Source organism: Nerophis lumbriciformis, linkage group LG12 (assembly GCF_033978685.3).
Source record: "Nerophis lumbriciformis linkage group LG12, RoL_Nlum_v2.1, whole genome shotgun sequence".
In the NCBI taxonomy this organism is placed as follows: Eukaryota; Metazoa; Chordata; class Actinopteri; order Syngnathiformes; family Syngnathidae; genus Nerophis; species Nerophis lumbriciformis.
In genome coordinates, this window is record NC_084559.2 from 1,657,501 (window position 1) to 1,671,582 (window position 14,082).

At 39.8% G+C, this 14,082-nt stretch overlaps 1 protein-coding gene across 2 annotated transcripts in view; it reads left to right on the forward strand.

The window, feature by feature from the left end:
• Nucleotides 1–14,082, forward strand: part of LOC133623017 (splicing regulator ARVCF-like) — a 670,015-nt gene that overhangs the window by 319,658 nt on the left and 336,275 nt on the right. Inside the window, exon 1 of one of the 2 annotated variants that reach the window (XM_072914237.1) lies at nucleotides 94–330. The exons of the other annotated variant lie outside the window; for it this stretch is intronic. Within the exon in view, the coding sequence (XP_072770338.1) occupies nucleotides 310–330 (21 nt within the window). The 5' untranslated portion in view covers nucleotides 94–309. Of the gene's footprint in view, nucleotides 1–93; nucleotides 331–14,082 lie in introns of those variants that run through there. 2 annotated transcript variants of the gene reach the window in all.

Genomic DNA, 14,082 nt, shown 5'->3' on the forward strand with positions numbered 1-14,082 from the left:
GGTGCGCAGTCAGTCGTGAGGCTTTTACTTTGAAAAGCGTCAGACCACTTCCCGGGGAAGCTGCGGCCAACTCGGGCGAGCTTGACACGGCTAGTAAGAGGATGGCTGGCCGCTGCTGAGCTGCTACCTCTGCTCTCTCGGAAGGGAAAGTCCAGGTACGTCGACGAGGATAACCCGCCGGAGGAGAAGGCGGCACGAACGGAGAACTTTTCCGACTGTAGGATTTTAGTCGACAAAAAGAGCGGTTCTTCTTCTTCTTTTTTTTTTCCCCCCTTCGGGAAGACGGGAGGTTTTTTTTTTTTGGGAACCATGCCTGCTGAAGTGAAACAGGTTCGTATTGATGCCTGCTCGTCGGTCTCATCTCCAGCCTTTCTTTGCCGATCATTTCCTCTTTTAAATGGTTTTAAAACCAGACATTTGTCATTGCTGGCTTATAGGATCTCATTTAGGATGATAGTGTCCCGCCCCCCTGCGTGTGTACATTACACTAACTACTGTACTTCCATCTCATTACACTATATTCATCCATCCATTTTATACCGCTTTTTCAAAAGTATTTGTCCACCTGCCTTGACTCACACATGAACTTGAAGTGCCATCCCATTCCTAACCCATAGGGTTCAATATGATGTCGGCACATTTGCAGCTATTACAGCTTCAAATGTGTTCTATCGGGTTCAGGTCAGGACTCTGTGCAGGCCAGTCAAGTTCATCCACACCAGACTCTGTCATCCGTGTCTTTACGGACCTTGCTTTGCGCACTGGTGCACAGTCATTTTGGAAGTGTTCCCACAAGGTTGGGGGCGTGGAATTGTTGATTAGTGGAATTTCTTGCTTTATTAATAGGGTACTGTATATACAGTATATATATGTATATCATCAAGGACAGCACCCACCCTGGCTCTGACCTGTTCCACCTGCTGCCCTCTGGGAAGCGCTACAGGTGCATTAAAACCAAAACAAACAGGCTAAAGAACAGCTTCTTCCCCAGGGCCATAACCATCCTGAACGGACTGCCCCATTGTCCCTCATAACTGCCTTCTCTTCCCATTCCACCAACCACCCTGTTTTTGTTTTGTTTTTTCATGTATATATTCATTTCACACCATATTCATTGCACTTCTACATTTGTTATATTTCTATATATTTGCACATTGTTTTTCTAGCATGCACACATCGCACTGAATGGAATGGCCTCAATCTCGTTACCTTGCGTAATGACAATAAAGCTGATTCTGATATGGAGACTGGGCTTTCTGCTCCGCCGCTCCCAGTCTGTGGAACACTCTCCCTGACCACCTGAGGGTACCACAGACTGTGGATGCTTTTAAAAAAGGCTTAAAAACCCTTCTTTTTAAAAAAGCCCTTTTTTTTTTAGATGTATGCATACTAGGGCTGCAACAACTAATCGATCAAATTATAAAAATAGTTGGCGATTAATTTATTCATCGATTCGTTGGATCTATGCTATGCGCATGTGCAAAAGTAATTTTTTATATATTTTATTTTTTTAATAATTTTTTTTTTTTTTTTAATAAACCTTTATTTATAAACTGCAACATGCACAAACAGCTGAGAAACAATAATCAAAATAAGTATGGTGCCAGTATGCTGTTTTTTCCCCCCCCAATAAAATACTGGAAAGGATAGAAATGTAGTTTGTCTCTTTTATCCGATTATTAATCGATTAATCGAAGTAATAATCCACAGATTAATCGATTATCAAATTAATCATTAGTTGCAGCCCTAATGCATACTAGTTTTAGCTATGTGTCTGTTCTAGTTTTTATTTTTATTTATTTTTTATGATCTTTTTTTATTATATTATCTTTTATTTTTTTAATACACTGTAGCACTTTGAGGTTGTTTACTCAATGTAAAGTGCTTTTTACAAATAAAATCTATTATTATTATTATTATTATATGTATATACATATATACATATATTACTCTAGGTATATACTGTATATTGGGGCTGTCAAAGTTAACGCGATAATAACGCTTTCTGCTCCGCCGCTCCCAGTCTGTGGAACACTCTCCCTAACCACCTGAGGGTACCACAGACTGTGGATGCTTTTAAAAAAGGCTTAAAAACCCTTCTTTTTAAAAAAGCCTTTTTTTTTTTTTTTTTTTTGATGTATGCATACTAGGGCTGCAACAACTAATCGATCAAATCGATTAAAATCGATTATAAAAATAGTTGGCGATTAATTTAGTCATCGATTCGTTGGATCTATGCTATGCGCATGTGCAGAGGCAATTTTTTATATATTTTATTTTTTCAATAATTTATTTATTTTTTATTTTTTTAATAAACCTTTATTTATAAACTGCAACATGCACAAACAGCTGAGAAACAATAATCAAAATAAGTATGGTGCCAGTATGCTGTTTCCCCCCCCCCCCCCAATAAAATACTGGAAAGGATAGAAATGTAGTTTGTCTCTTTTATCCGATTATTAATCGATTAATCGAAGTAATAATCCACAGATTAATCGATTATCAAATTAATCATTAGTTGCAGCCCTGTCTGTTCTAGTTTTTATTTATTTTATTTTTTTATTATCTTTTTTATTATATTATCTTTTATTTTTTTAATACACTGTAGCACTTTGAGGTTGTTTACTCAATGTAAAGTGCTTTTTTACAAATAAAATCTATTATTATTATTATTATTATATGTATATACATATATACATATATTACTCTAGGTATATACTGTATATTGGGGCTGTCAAAGTTAACGCGATAATAACGCTTTCTGCTCCGCCGCTCCCAGTCTGTGGAACACTCTCCCTGACCACCTGAGGGTACCACAGACTGTGGACGCTTTTAAAAAAGGCTTAAAAACCCTTCTTTTTAAAAAAGCCTTTTTTTTAAAGATATGTACATACTAGTTTTAGCTATTTGGCTGTTCTAGTTTTTATTTTTATTTATTTTTTATTATATTTTAATTTTTTTGATTTTTTTTTTAATACACTGTAGCACTTTGAGATTGTTTACTCAATGTAAAGTGCTTTTTACAAATAAAATATAATATTATTATTATTATTATTATTATATGTATATACATATATTACTCTAGGTATATACTGTATATTGGGGCTGTCAAAGTTAACGCGATAATAACGCGTTAACTATACATTTCAATAACGGCACACATTGTTTTCTTTGCACACTCTTGGCGTTCTCTCGATGAGCTTCAAGCACAACTGTGAAGTGAAAACCATTTCTGGTGACTACCTCTTGAAGCTCATCGAGAGAATGCCTAGAGTGTGCGAAAAAGTAATCGGAGCAAAGGGTGGCTATTTTGAAGAAACTAGAATACGAAACATGTTTTCAGTTATTTCAGTTATTTCTTCCAAAAGCTGCATTGGTGAGGTCACACACTGATGTTGGTGGAGTAGGCCTGGCTCTCAGTCTCCGTTCTAATTCATCCCAAAGGTGTTCAGGTCAGGACTCTGTGCAGGCCAGTCAAGTTCATTCACACCAGACTCTGTCATCCATGGTGGTCATGTTGGACAAGTCTGGGAGCATGGAATCGTCCAAAATGTTTTGGTATCCTGGAGCATTCAAAGTTCCTTTCACTGGAACTAAGGTGCCAAAGCCCCAACTCCTGAAAAACAACCCCACGCCATAATTCCTCCTCCACCAAATTTCACTCTCCTACCACTTTGTGGCGGAGTTGCTGTTGTTCCCAAACTCTTCCAATTTCTTATAATAAAGCAGACGGTTGACTTTGGAATATTTAGGAGCGAGGAAATTTCACAACTGGATTTGTTCCTATAACAGTTCCATGCTGGAAATCACTGAGAGCGGCCCATTCTTTCACAAATGTTTGTAGAAACAGTCTCCATGCCTAAGTGCTTGATTTTATACACCTGGCCAAGTGATTAAGACACCTGATTCTCATCATTTGGATGGATTTCCAAATACTTTTGGCATTATAGTGATGTTACTACAGTCTTTATACAGTAGCTCACCCTTTACTTTACCTTAACTCGTGTTCCTCCCGTCGTCAATACGACCTGGGCAGTCGCTGCTGTGTGTTCATGGGACAAGCAGAGTTTGTCCCTGATCGCCGTCTGAAAGGCCCTCGACTGAAACCAGGCCAGATTTATTGCCTGGGCTTTAATGACAATTGGGTGAAAGGCATGACATTAAACCCTTTTGTTTTTTGCTTGCACAGATACCACTGGAATGTGCTTTTGTTAGCGCTGGTGAGTGTGAGTGTGTGTGTGTGTACCGGGGCATGATATGCATACATTGTTGCAAATGTGTTTGAGGATCATCCTCTTTGACGCGGGAGGAAGGTGTCGACAACACACAGCTACAGTCGTGGTCAAACGTTTACATACACTTGTAAAGAACATAATGTCATGGCTGTCTTGAGTTTCCAATAATTCCTACAACTCTTATTTGTTTGTGAAACAGCTCTATTTTTGTTTCATCTGACATCACATGGTCAAAGATAAGACCTTCTGGAGGAAAGTTCTGTGTTCACATGAAACAAAAATGGAGCTGTTTGGCCACAATACCCAGCAATATGTTAGGAGGAGAAAAGGTGAGGCCTTTAATCCCAGGAACACCATTCCTACCGTTAATCATAGGGGTGTAACGGTACGTGTATTTGTATTGAACCGTTTTGGTACGGGGGTTCCGGTTCGGTTCGGAGGTGTACCGAACGAGTTTCCACACGGACATATTAAGTAAGTTGTGTAAACAATGCACACCGAGGCACAACACACGGCATGCTAGCAGCTAACGGGCTAGGATAGACTGAGCATACGTCCTCTTTTCACCGGACATGTCCTCTTTTGCGGAGCTGTCAGGGCGGAGTTTCTTAAATGCCTCAAATGTCCGGCATTTTGAGTTAGGGTTGCGTGTATTTTCAATGTACGTTCAGGGTTAAGAAGGGGTTAAAAACAAAACAAACAGCAGCATTGGTGAGGGAGGGGCAGAGACAGAGAGAGAGAGAGAGAGTTATGATAAACGCGCATGCGTCACCAGGCTCTGCTTTTTATCCATAGACTTATCAGATTTAATTTTTTATTATCTGTAGCAGGGGTGTCAAAAGTGTGCCCCGGAGGCCATTTGCGGCCCACAGCTAATGTTTTAAAGGCCCACGGCACATTCTAAAAATACTATTCAAATAAACAAAAACATAACAAAAGTGAAATAAAAAAGCTTAAAAGGTTAAATGTAATTTAGAAAAAAGTTGCAATGTTGACTAATAAAACAAAGCTGTTTTTTTTCCTTCCAAACTGTAACTGCTCAAAACATAATATTGAATCAAAATCAATGTTATTATGAATTATTGACCTATCCAAGGTTCCCATTACTTCACATTAGGGCTGCAGCTAACGATTAGTTTTCTATCGATTAATCTATAGATTATTTTTTCGATTAATCGGTTAATCTATAGATTATTTTTTTCGATTAATCTATAGATTATTTTTCCTTTTACCGATTTTTTTTTTAATTTAAAATGAAGAGGAAAAAATAAATGTAGGCCAGTTTTTTCAAAAGGCATGGCTTTTATTTACAAAAAAAAAAGTATGGCCACTCAGTCAACATTGACAACAACATGACAAAATATTCTGTAACAATGTAAACATTTAAAACTTTTAACATTTAACAAAATTAAAAGTAGCTTATTTGCTTTTTAATGTGCAAATATAAAAGTAAACATCCAGTGCAAATCTTAATATTCTGGAATAGTATAAGCATTTCAAAAGTAAAAGTATTGCTTATTTTGCTTTAAAATGTGCAAAAATAAAGATAAACATCCAATACAAAAAAGTGCAAAATGGAAATATTCTGTAACAAGTGTAAACATTTCAACAAAAGTAAAAGTATTGCTTATTTGCTAAAATGTGCAAAAATAAAGCTAAACATCCAATACAAAAAAGTGTACAGTGTAAACATTTCAACAAAAGTAAAAGTATTGCTTATTTTGCTTAATAACACAACAATGATAGTATGATTAAAGTGAAAGTTAATTGTTGGTTTGTACATAGTATATGTAACTGTTAATGTTGTAAAAGGTATTTGCACAACTAATTAACGTTAGCGTTTGTGACACGTCTTGTGCCGTGGGGTTCTTTCAGGACCGACAGACTGAACGCCAGACGGCTTTGCCAGGTTTACAATCTTTTAATTTTACACAAAGTCTTTTCTCTTCCAACTGCGCGGATCGCGCACCTGGGCACGATTGCGGCGTCGCTCCCGGCGCGCCCCGCCTCGCCGCTCGCTGGCCGCCGCCGCCTCTCCACAGCGTTAAAGAGGAGCGCGTCTTTGTAAACACTGAACAGGCACGCCAAACGCGCCTCTCAGAGCGAAACGGTGCTTTAGTTTATGAATTTACAACGCAGATACAAATGACACATTCATGTTTTTGTGTAATAATGACAACGTATACGCACGCGGACGATTGACTTGTTGATGGTGATGGCAAGAACGCTGTCGGGTGTTTTCTTTTCAAATTTTCGTTCATAGCCGTTGTGCTGCTATGATAGGCCATTTCCGCTCGACACAGTGTGCATACAATTGAAATACTCCCACACTTTTGACGACTTTTGGCGTGCTTTTTTCCCCTCGCTCGCATCGTCTGCTTTGCGCTCCGCCATGACAGTAGTGTGACGTAAATATGCGACGCGCCGACGCACAAAAACGGCGTCGACGTATTTACGTAACCGATGACGTCGACCACGTCGACGCGTCGTTTCAGCCTTACTTCACATCAAATATTCCACTAAGAAATATATTTTTGGTGGAAGATTTTGCAAATTTGGTAAATAAATAACCCAAAAATGTATATTTTGTTGTTTTCTTACTGTACCGAAAATGAACCGAACCGTGACCTCTAAACCGAGGTATGTACCAAACCGAAATTTTTGTGTACCGTTACACCCCTACCCCAAACACATATAAAAAGTGGTAAAGGAATGGCTAAATCAGGCTAGAATGAAGGTTTTAGAATGGCCTTCCCAAAGTCCTGACTTAAAGGTGTGGACAATGCTGAAGAAACAAGTCCATGTCAGAAAACCAACACATTTAGCTGAACTGCACCAATTTTGTCAAGAGGAGTGGTCAAAAATCCAAGCAGAAGCTTGTGGATGGCTACCAAAAGCGCCTTATTGCAGGTAAACTTGCCAAATATTAACATTACTGTATGTATACTTTTGACCCTCACATTTTCAGTAGACCCATAATAAATTCATAAAAGAACCAAACTTCATGAATGTTTTTTGTGACCAACAAGTATGTGCTCCAATCACTCAATCACAAAAAAAATAAGAGTTGTAGAAATGATTGGAAACTCAAGACAGCCATGACATGATGTTCTTTACAAGTCTATGTCAACTTTTAAACACAACTGTACGTCCAAACACTCCAAAAACAGAATCCAAAACCAAAAAAACCCACAAATGCAAATGATGCAATTTTTGAATGCTGCACATAGAATAACACATGCATAAACCTCAACAACAACTGCATGAAAGAAATGCTGCAAGTTGATAGAACAAAATAGAAGTTGCCAGGCTACCAGAAATTCCATTTTCTGAGCTACACTAACGTAACTGATGCCAGCTATTGTGGTCGTGGTTTGAGCTTGGCTTCTGCAGGACTGGACTGCGCGGGATGTACAAAACCCAACACCAGTGAAGTTGGCACGTTGTGTAAATCAACCGGTGCTGTTTTTCTTATTTGACTTAGACTTAGACTTCCTTTTTATTATCATTCAAATTTGAACTTTACAGTACAGATAAGAACGAAATTTCGTTACATCAGCTCATGGTAGTGCAGGATAAAAGAGCAATAAGGTGCCTATATAAATAAATAAATAGGTTACTGTACAGATAAATATATTACACTTTTTCCACATGCATTCACGTTTATGGATGTATGTTTTATTGTCTTTTTATTCCATTTTGGGGGGAGTTGAGGGGATAAGTATGATGCGTTCAAGAGTCTTACGGCTGGTCTTATGCAGTGGTTTCGAGTAGAGATGTCCGATAATGGCTTTTTTGCGGATATCCGATATTGTCCAACTCTTAATTACCGATTCCGATATCAACCGATACCGATATATACAGTCGTGGAATTAACACATTATTATGCCTAATTTTGTTGTGATGCCCCGCTGGATGCATTAAACAATACAACAAGGTTTTTCAAAATAAATCAACTCAAGTTATGGAAAAAAAAAGCCAACATGGCACTGCCATATTTATTATTGAAGTCATAAAGTGCATTATTTTTTTTTAACATGCCCTCAAAACAGCAGCTTGGAGTTTGGGACATGCTCTCTCTGAGAGAGCATGAGAAGGTTGAGGTGGGCGGGGTTTAGGGGGGGGGGGGGGGGGGGGGGGGTAGAGGGGGGTGTATATTGTAGCGTCCCGGAAGAGTTAGTGCTGCAAGGGATTCTGGGTATTTGTCCTGTTGTGTTTATGTTGTGTTACGGTGCGGATGTTCTCCCGAAATGGGTTTGTCATTCTTGTTTGGTGTGGGTTCACAGTGTGGCGCGTATTTGTGACAGTGTTAAAGTTGTTTATACGGCCACCCTCAGTGTGACCTGTATGGCTGTTGACCAAGTATGCATTGCATTCACTTGTGTGTGTAAGAAGCCATAGATTTATTGTGACTAAAAAAGTCATACATTTTACTTTTTGAAACCGATACCGATAATTTCCGATATTACATTTTAAAGCATTTATCGGCCGATAGTATCGGCAGTCCGATATTATCGGACATCCCTAGTTTTGAGTGTGTGTTTTGTGCATTTGCTGCATTTTTATTTTGTATTTCGTTTTGCGGTGTATTGTTAGATTTGAACCTTGCTCCTGTTTGTAGTGTTTTTGAACGCGTGGGTAGAAGGACAGTACAAAAAAAATGACAGGTTATGAATTGACTGAATAAGCTAAAACTTGCCATGATATGTAAGACTTTCTGATGTTTAAAAGGTGGGTGTCACCTGATAGCTGGTTAAGTTTCGGATGCTGTTCATCCTTTTTCACACACCCTATATTTTCTCATTCCTTCGGTTGCGATAACCCTGAAGGTTCCAAGTACGACGCGAGTGCTGCTGGATTCAAACCAGAGTTTCTCCTAAAGGGTCACCACATGTCGGGCTCCTATCTCGGAGTCGCGCATGAAGTGTGATGGAATGCATGACAACAACCTGAGAATGTATGAGCCACGGTTTTCCAAAAATGGCTCACAGAGGTGAAGGATGGTCCTTGTATTTGTGACCTCTGAAGGAGCCCGAGATGATTGGCATACTTTAGGGCAGGGGTCGGCAACCCGCGGCTCCGGAGCCGCATGCGGCTCTTTGATCACTCTGATGCGGCTCAGCTGCATACTTGCTGACCCCCCCCCCCGATTTTCCCGGGAGACTTCCGGATTTTGGTGCCTCTCGCAGAAACCTCCCAATATTAATATTCTCCGATTTTCACCCCAACAATGATAATAAGGGCGTGCCGTGATGGTACAGCATTTAGCGCCCTCTACAACCTGTATAAACAGCGTGCCAGCCCAGCCTCTTTTTAATGCATCTTCTGTTTGCACACGTAAGCAACAGCAAGGCATTCTTGGTCAACAGCCACACAGGTTACACTGACGGTGGCCATATAAAACAACTTTAACACTCTTACTAATAATGCGCCACACTTTGAACCAAAACTAAACAAGAATGACAAACACCTGAGTATAAGTCGCACCCCCGGCCAAACTATGAAAAAAGCTGCGACTTATAATCCGAAAAATACGGTAATGTATTTTGTGAGGTGAAGTCGGACTAAGTAGGACGTCACTGAAGGCCTGGGTGAGAAACCACTGAATATTACAATTGACTTAAAAGTAGGAATTTCCCAGTTGTAATAATAATGCGCCACACTGTGAACCCACACCAAACACGAATGACAAACACATTTCGGGAGAACATCTGCACCTTAACACAACATAAACACAACAGAACAAATACCCAGAATCCCATGCAGCCCTGACTCTTCCGGGCTACATTATACACCCCTGCTCCCCCCCCTTTGTGCGTCGGTTGAGGTGGGCGGGGTTTGGTAGGGGGGGTTGTATAATGTAGCCCGGAAGAGTTAGGGCTGCATGGGATTCTGGGTATTTGTTCTGTTGTGTTTATGTTGTGTTACGGTGCAGATGTTCTCCCGAAATGTGTTTGTCATTCGTGTTTGGTGTGGGTTCACAGTGTGGCGCATTATTATTACAACTGGGAAATTCCTACTTTTAAGTCAATTGTAATATTCAGTGGTTTCTCACCCAGGCCTTCAGTGACGTCCTACTTAGTCCGACTTCACCTCACAAAATACATTACCGTATTTTTCGGATTATAAGTCGCAGCTTTTTTCATAGTTCAGCCGGGGGTGCGACTTATACTCAGGAGCGACTTATGTGTGAAATTATTAACACATTACCGTAAAATATCAAATAATATTATTTAGCTCATTCACGTAAGAGACTAAGTGCTGAGGACATGTGTCCGCTTTTGTCAGACCTTGTTTATGGTTGTTTGCTGCACTTATACATGAAGGATGCTTTCTGTCAAAATGCTGCATCATTTTAAAGATGTAGGCCCTTGGCTCTTTTTCCACCTTATGTTGTTTAACTCTCTGGGCACTCTGCTGTCCCCACCACACATGCAGGCCACACCACCCACAGTGCGACCGACATCAACAATAGGTGCACCACGCTCATGTGCGCTCTATTGGAACAGTCTTGCGGAAACCATTTCCGATATTTTACTCATTAAATGAATCATCAAAGCAACAAATTACAAATCAAAGCTATTGAATTAATCAATTATAATTGATGACTCATTGCAGCCCTAACCATTATTCTTGCGACTGCAATTTTTCTTCCTTTTGTCATCTGGTAGGTGCTTGTCGCTGCCATATTTCTGCAAGGAAGCACTGCTGTGGTGGCCAAGAATTTAGTACAAATCAGGGGCGTCACTAGCTTTTAAGGACAGGGGGGGCTTTGCCCCCAGGAGATGCACAGGATGCGAGCGAATGTTACGCACGAGCACAACGGCTAACAAAGACTTAGAAATTATTCATTGTTATTATTATTATTTTAAAAAAATGCACGGGACGAAATGAAATGCTCCCCGGGACGATGGCTTTTAACCATATATTTTCTTTTTCTTTTTATGTATTTATTCATTTTACATTTTATATTGAATGTCTTGGTTTTTCCTCCCTCTGAAAACCCTATTAAATGTTTAACAAGCCATCCTATAATAATAAAACAGCTATTAATGTAACAATACAATAAAACAAATATATTTAATGATGTTTTTTTTCCTTATTTTAACAATAGGCTTATGTATATTACTGTATATACAAGAAACACAAAACTTAAAAAATAAATGATTTACAATTGCACACACAAGGTTTTGTGCAGCTTCACTCATTGTAAAGGAAGATAATGTGCTTCGTACACCTGCAGGACCGCAAGCAAGGTCGCAGAGAAAATGCGGGCTGGAATTTGAGTGATGTGGGCATTTTCTATATGAACAAGCGGAATGGATTGGATACCGACGCACGAAAGGGGCTCTCTACCTTACGCTACGAAGTGAGGGGAAACTGAGTGAATAATAACAGGTTATATGATTATTTATTTAAACTCATATTTGGGCCACTTTATAATGAATAATGTCGGCATTTATTTGTAAAAAACCCCCAAAAAAACACCAAATTATTTAGGGGGGCTTAAGAATATTTTAGGGGGGCTTGAGCCCCCCTAAAATAGGCCTAACAACGCCAATGGTACAAATAATAACACAAAGCCTCTTGAAAATGTTTTAAAACTAAAAGAAAATAAGTATCCTTAATGCTTGTTAAAAGACTTGGTGAGGCCGTCAGCCACTTTTTTGTTTACTTTCAACTGGAACCCTTTGAGATACCACTAGGGTTGTACGGTATACCGGTATTAGTATAGTACCACGATACTAATTAATCATATTCAGTGTTTCCCACAGGACAGGCATCTATTTGTGGTGGTGTGGTCGGGGGGTGGGGGGTGGCGGCGGCAGCGGCGATGACCAAGAAGAACGCGGAGTTGGAATATAATTACAACATTTTATGTACATATTTATATACAGATTTGAACAATTAGTGATTCACTGAAATATATTTATTAATTGTGGTTCTTACAAAAAATATATCTTATAAAAGCTAAAATGTCTCTTAAAGCTCTGCCCCTTTAATTAGTGAATACTAAATAATTTAACTTTAGCCTAATACTACAACCATATTATTTACCAGCAACATAAAGTGAAACAGAGGCAGAGGTGTCCTGCCACAGTCAGTCAACCTCCTCCTCCTCCTCCTGCTGCTGAACAGGTCGCACCTGTGGTCCGGACTGTAGGCCTACCTCCTCTCCAAGTCGAGCCCTTTTCGGCCGTTGAAAATATTTTTCTATACTCATCTGTGTGAAGGAGTGAACATCCAACATTAGAATTTATTACTAACGAGCAGAACCGCTCTATGTACAGTGCCGTCTAACCTTAAGCGGCAGCAGCTCAACACATGCAGGGTTCAACGTTAAGGTTTTTTTCTACTTACCCGACTTCTCAAATCTACTTGCCCCAATATTTTTGCTTGTCCTGCCTAGGTTTTTTTCTGGCTGTGTAGTGCTCATGGCTTATATCTTACTAAAATTCTTCCCGTTGACTATTTACAACACTACACAGTATTTATTATTATTATTATTATCTATAATTACATTTAAATGGCATTGCATACATGTAAAATTAAATGGTATTTCACATTATTTGACCAGTAGCAGTTACACTCATCTGAACAGGTCAGCCACCTGTTTTAAGCCCGATCACAGTTGAAATCTTGAAATAAAGGGCTTTTAATGGCCAAAACATTAACCTGGACAACATTTTAACAGCTGGTTGGCTCAGATTTTATTCTTTTCATTGCATTCACATGCTGCAGTGGACAGTGGACAATTTAACTTCAGTCCACGTGTGTTTATTGACAACATGGTTATAACCTGGACACGTTAGCTCGTCGGTAGGGTAACACGTGACTTTTACTACGTTCGTCTGCCCCGGCCCACGAGTCAAACAGCGGCGGTGTTAATGAAGCAGCGGATTAACGTTAAATATATGACGAGCCGCGAGCGATGCAGCTATAACATATCTACCTATAACCTATATTACCCTCGTATTTTGATCCCGTTTCGTCCGTCCATCCGTCCCTCTTCTTCTTCTTCTTCTGGCCCACCAGGTGAATTAAGTGCTATTGGCGCAGTTACCGCCACCTACTGCACCGGAGTTGTAACTACAAGCAACATTCACAGACAGTTCCATTGCTTTTATGAGCGGTCGAGCGAGTCAAAAGCCGAAAAATCCATTTGTGGCGGACGTAATTCTTTCGTGGCGGGCCGCCACAAATAAATGAATGTGTGGGAAACACTGATATTCGGTACTATGCCGCCTCTGAAAAGTACCGGTCCACCGCGCTCCCGTCGTCGTCACCTCGTGTCATTGCCGGTTTACGAGCTGACGAGCATGTTCGGCAGCGCACAATCACCGAGTACTTACAAGCAGACACAGTGTGTAGACAGAAAAGGGAGAACGATCGCATTTTGGCTTAAAAACTAACGATAAAGGTGAAGTTATAACACTGAAACACCCTCAGGAAGAGGTGCTTTAAAACATTAAAGTCCATCCGCAGTCTGCAGTGTTGTAGCTACTTCTAAATCACTAATCCTCACCTCCATGGCGACAAATAAAGTACGTTTCTTACAAGTATCATCCCTGCAGGACTACACACCGTAGCTCACCGGCGTCAAAATGTAAACAAACCATTGGTGGATCTACACCTAACATCCAATGTAATGATACCAAGTACAGGACCGTATCTAGTCGATACTACTATGATTACGTCGATATGTTTTGGCATCACAACATCTTCTTTCGTTTTTTAAAAATGTATATTATGTTTATAAACTCAGGAAATACGTCCCTGGAGACATGATGACTTTGAATATGACCAATGTATCCAAATCCAAATCCAAAGAAGAGAAGAATAAGTG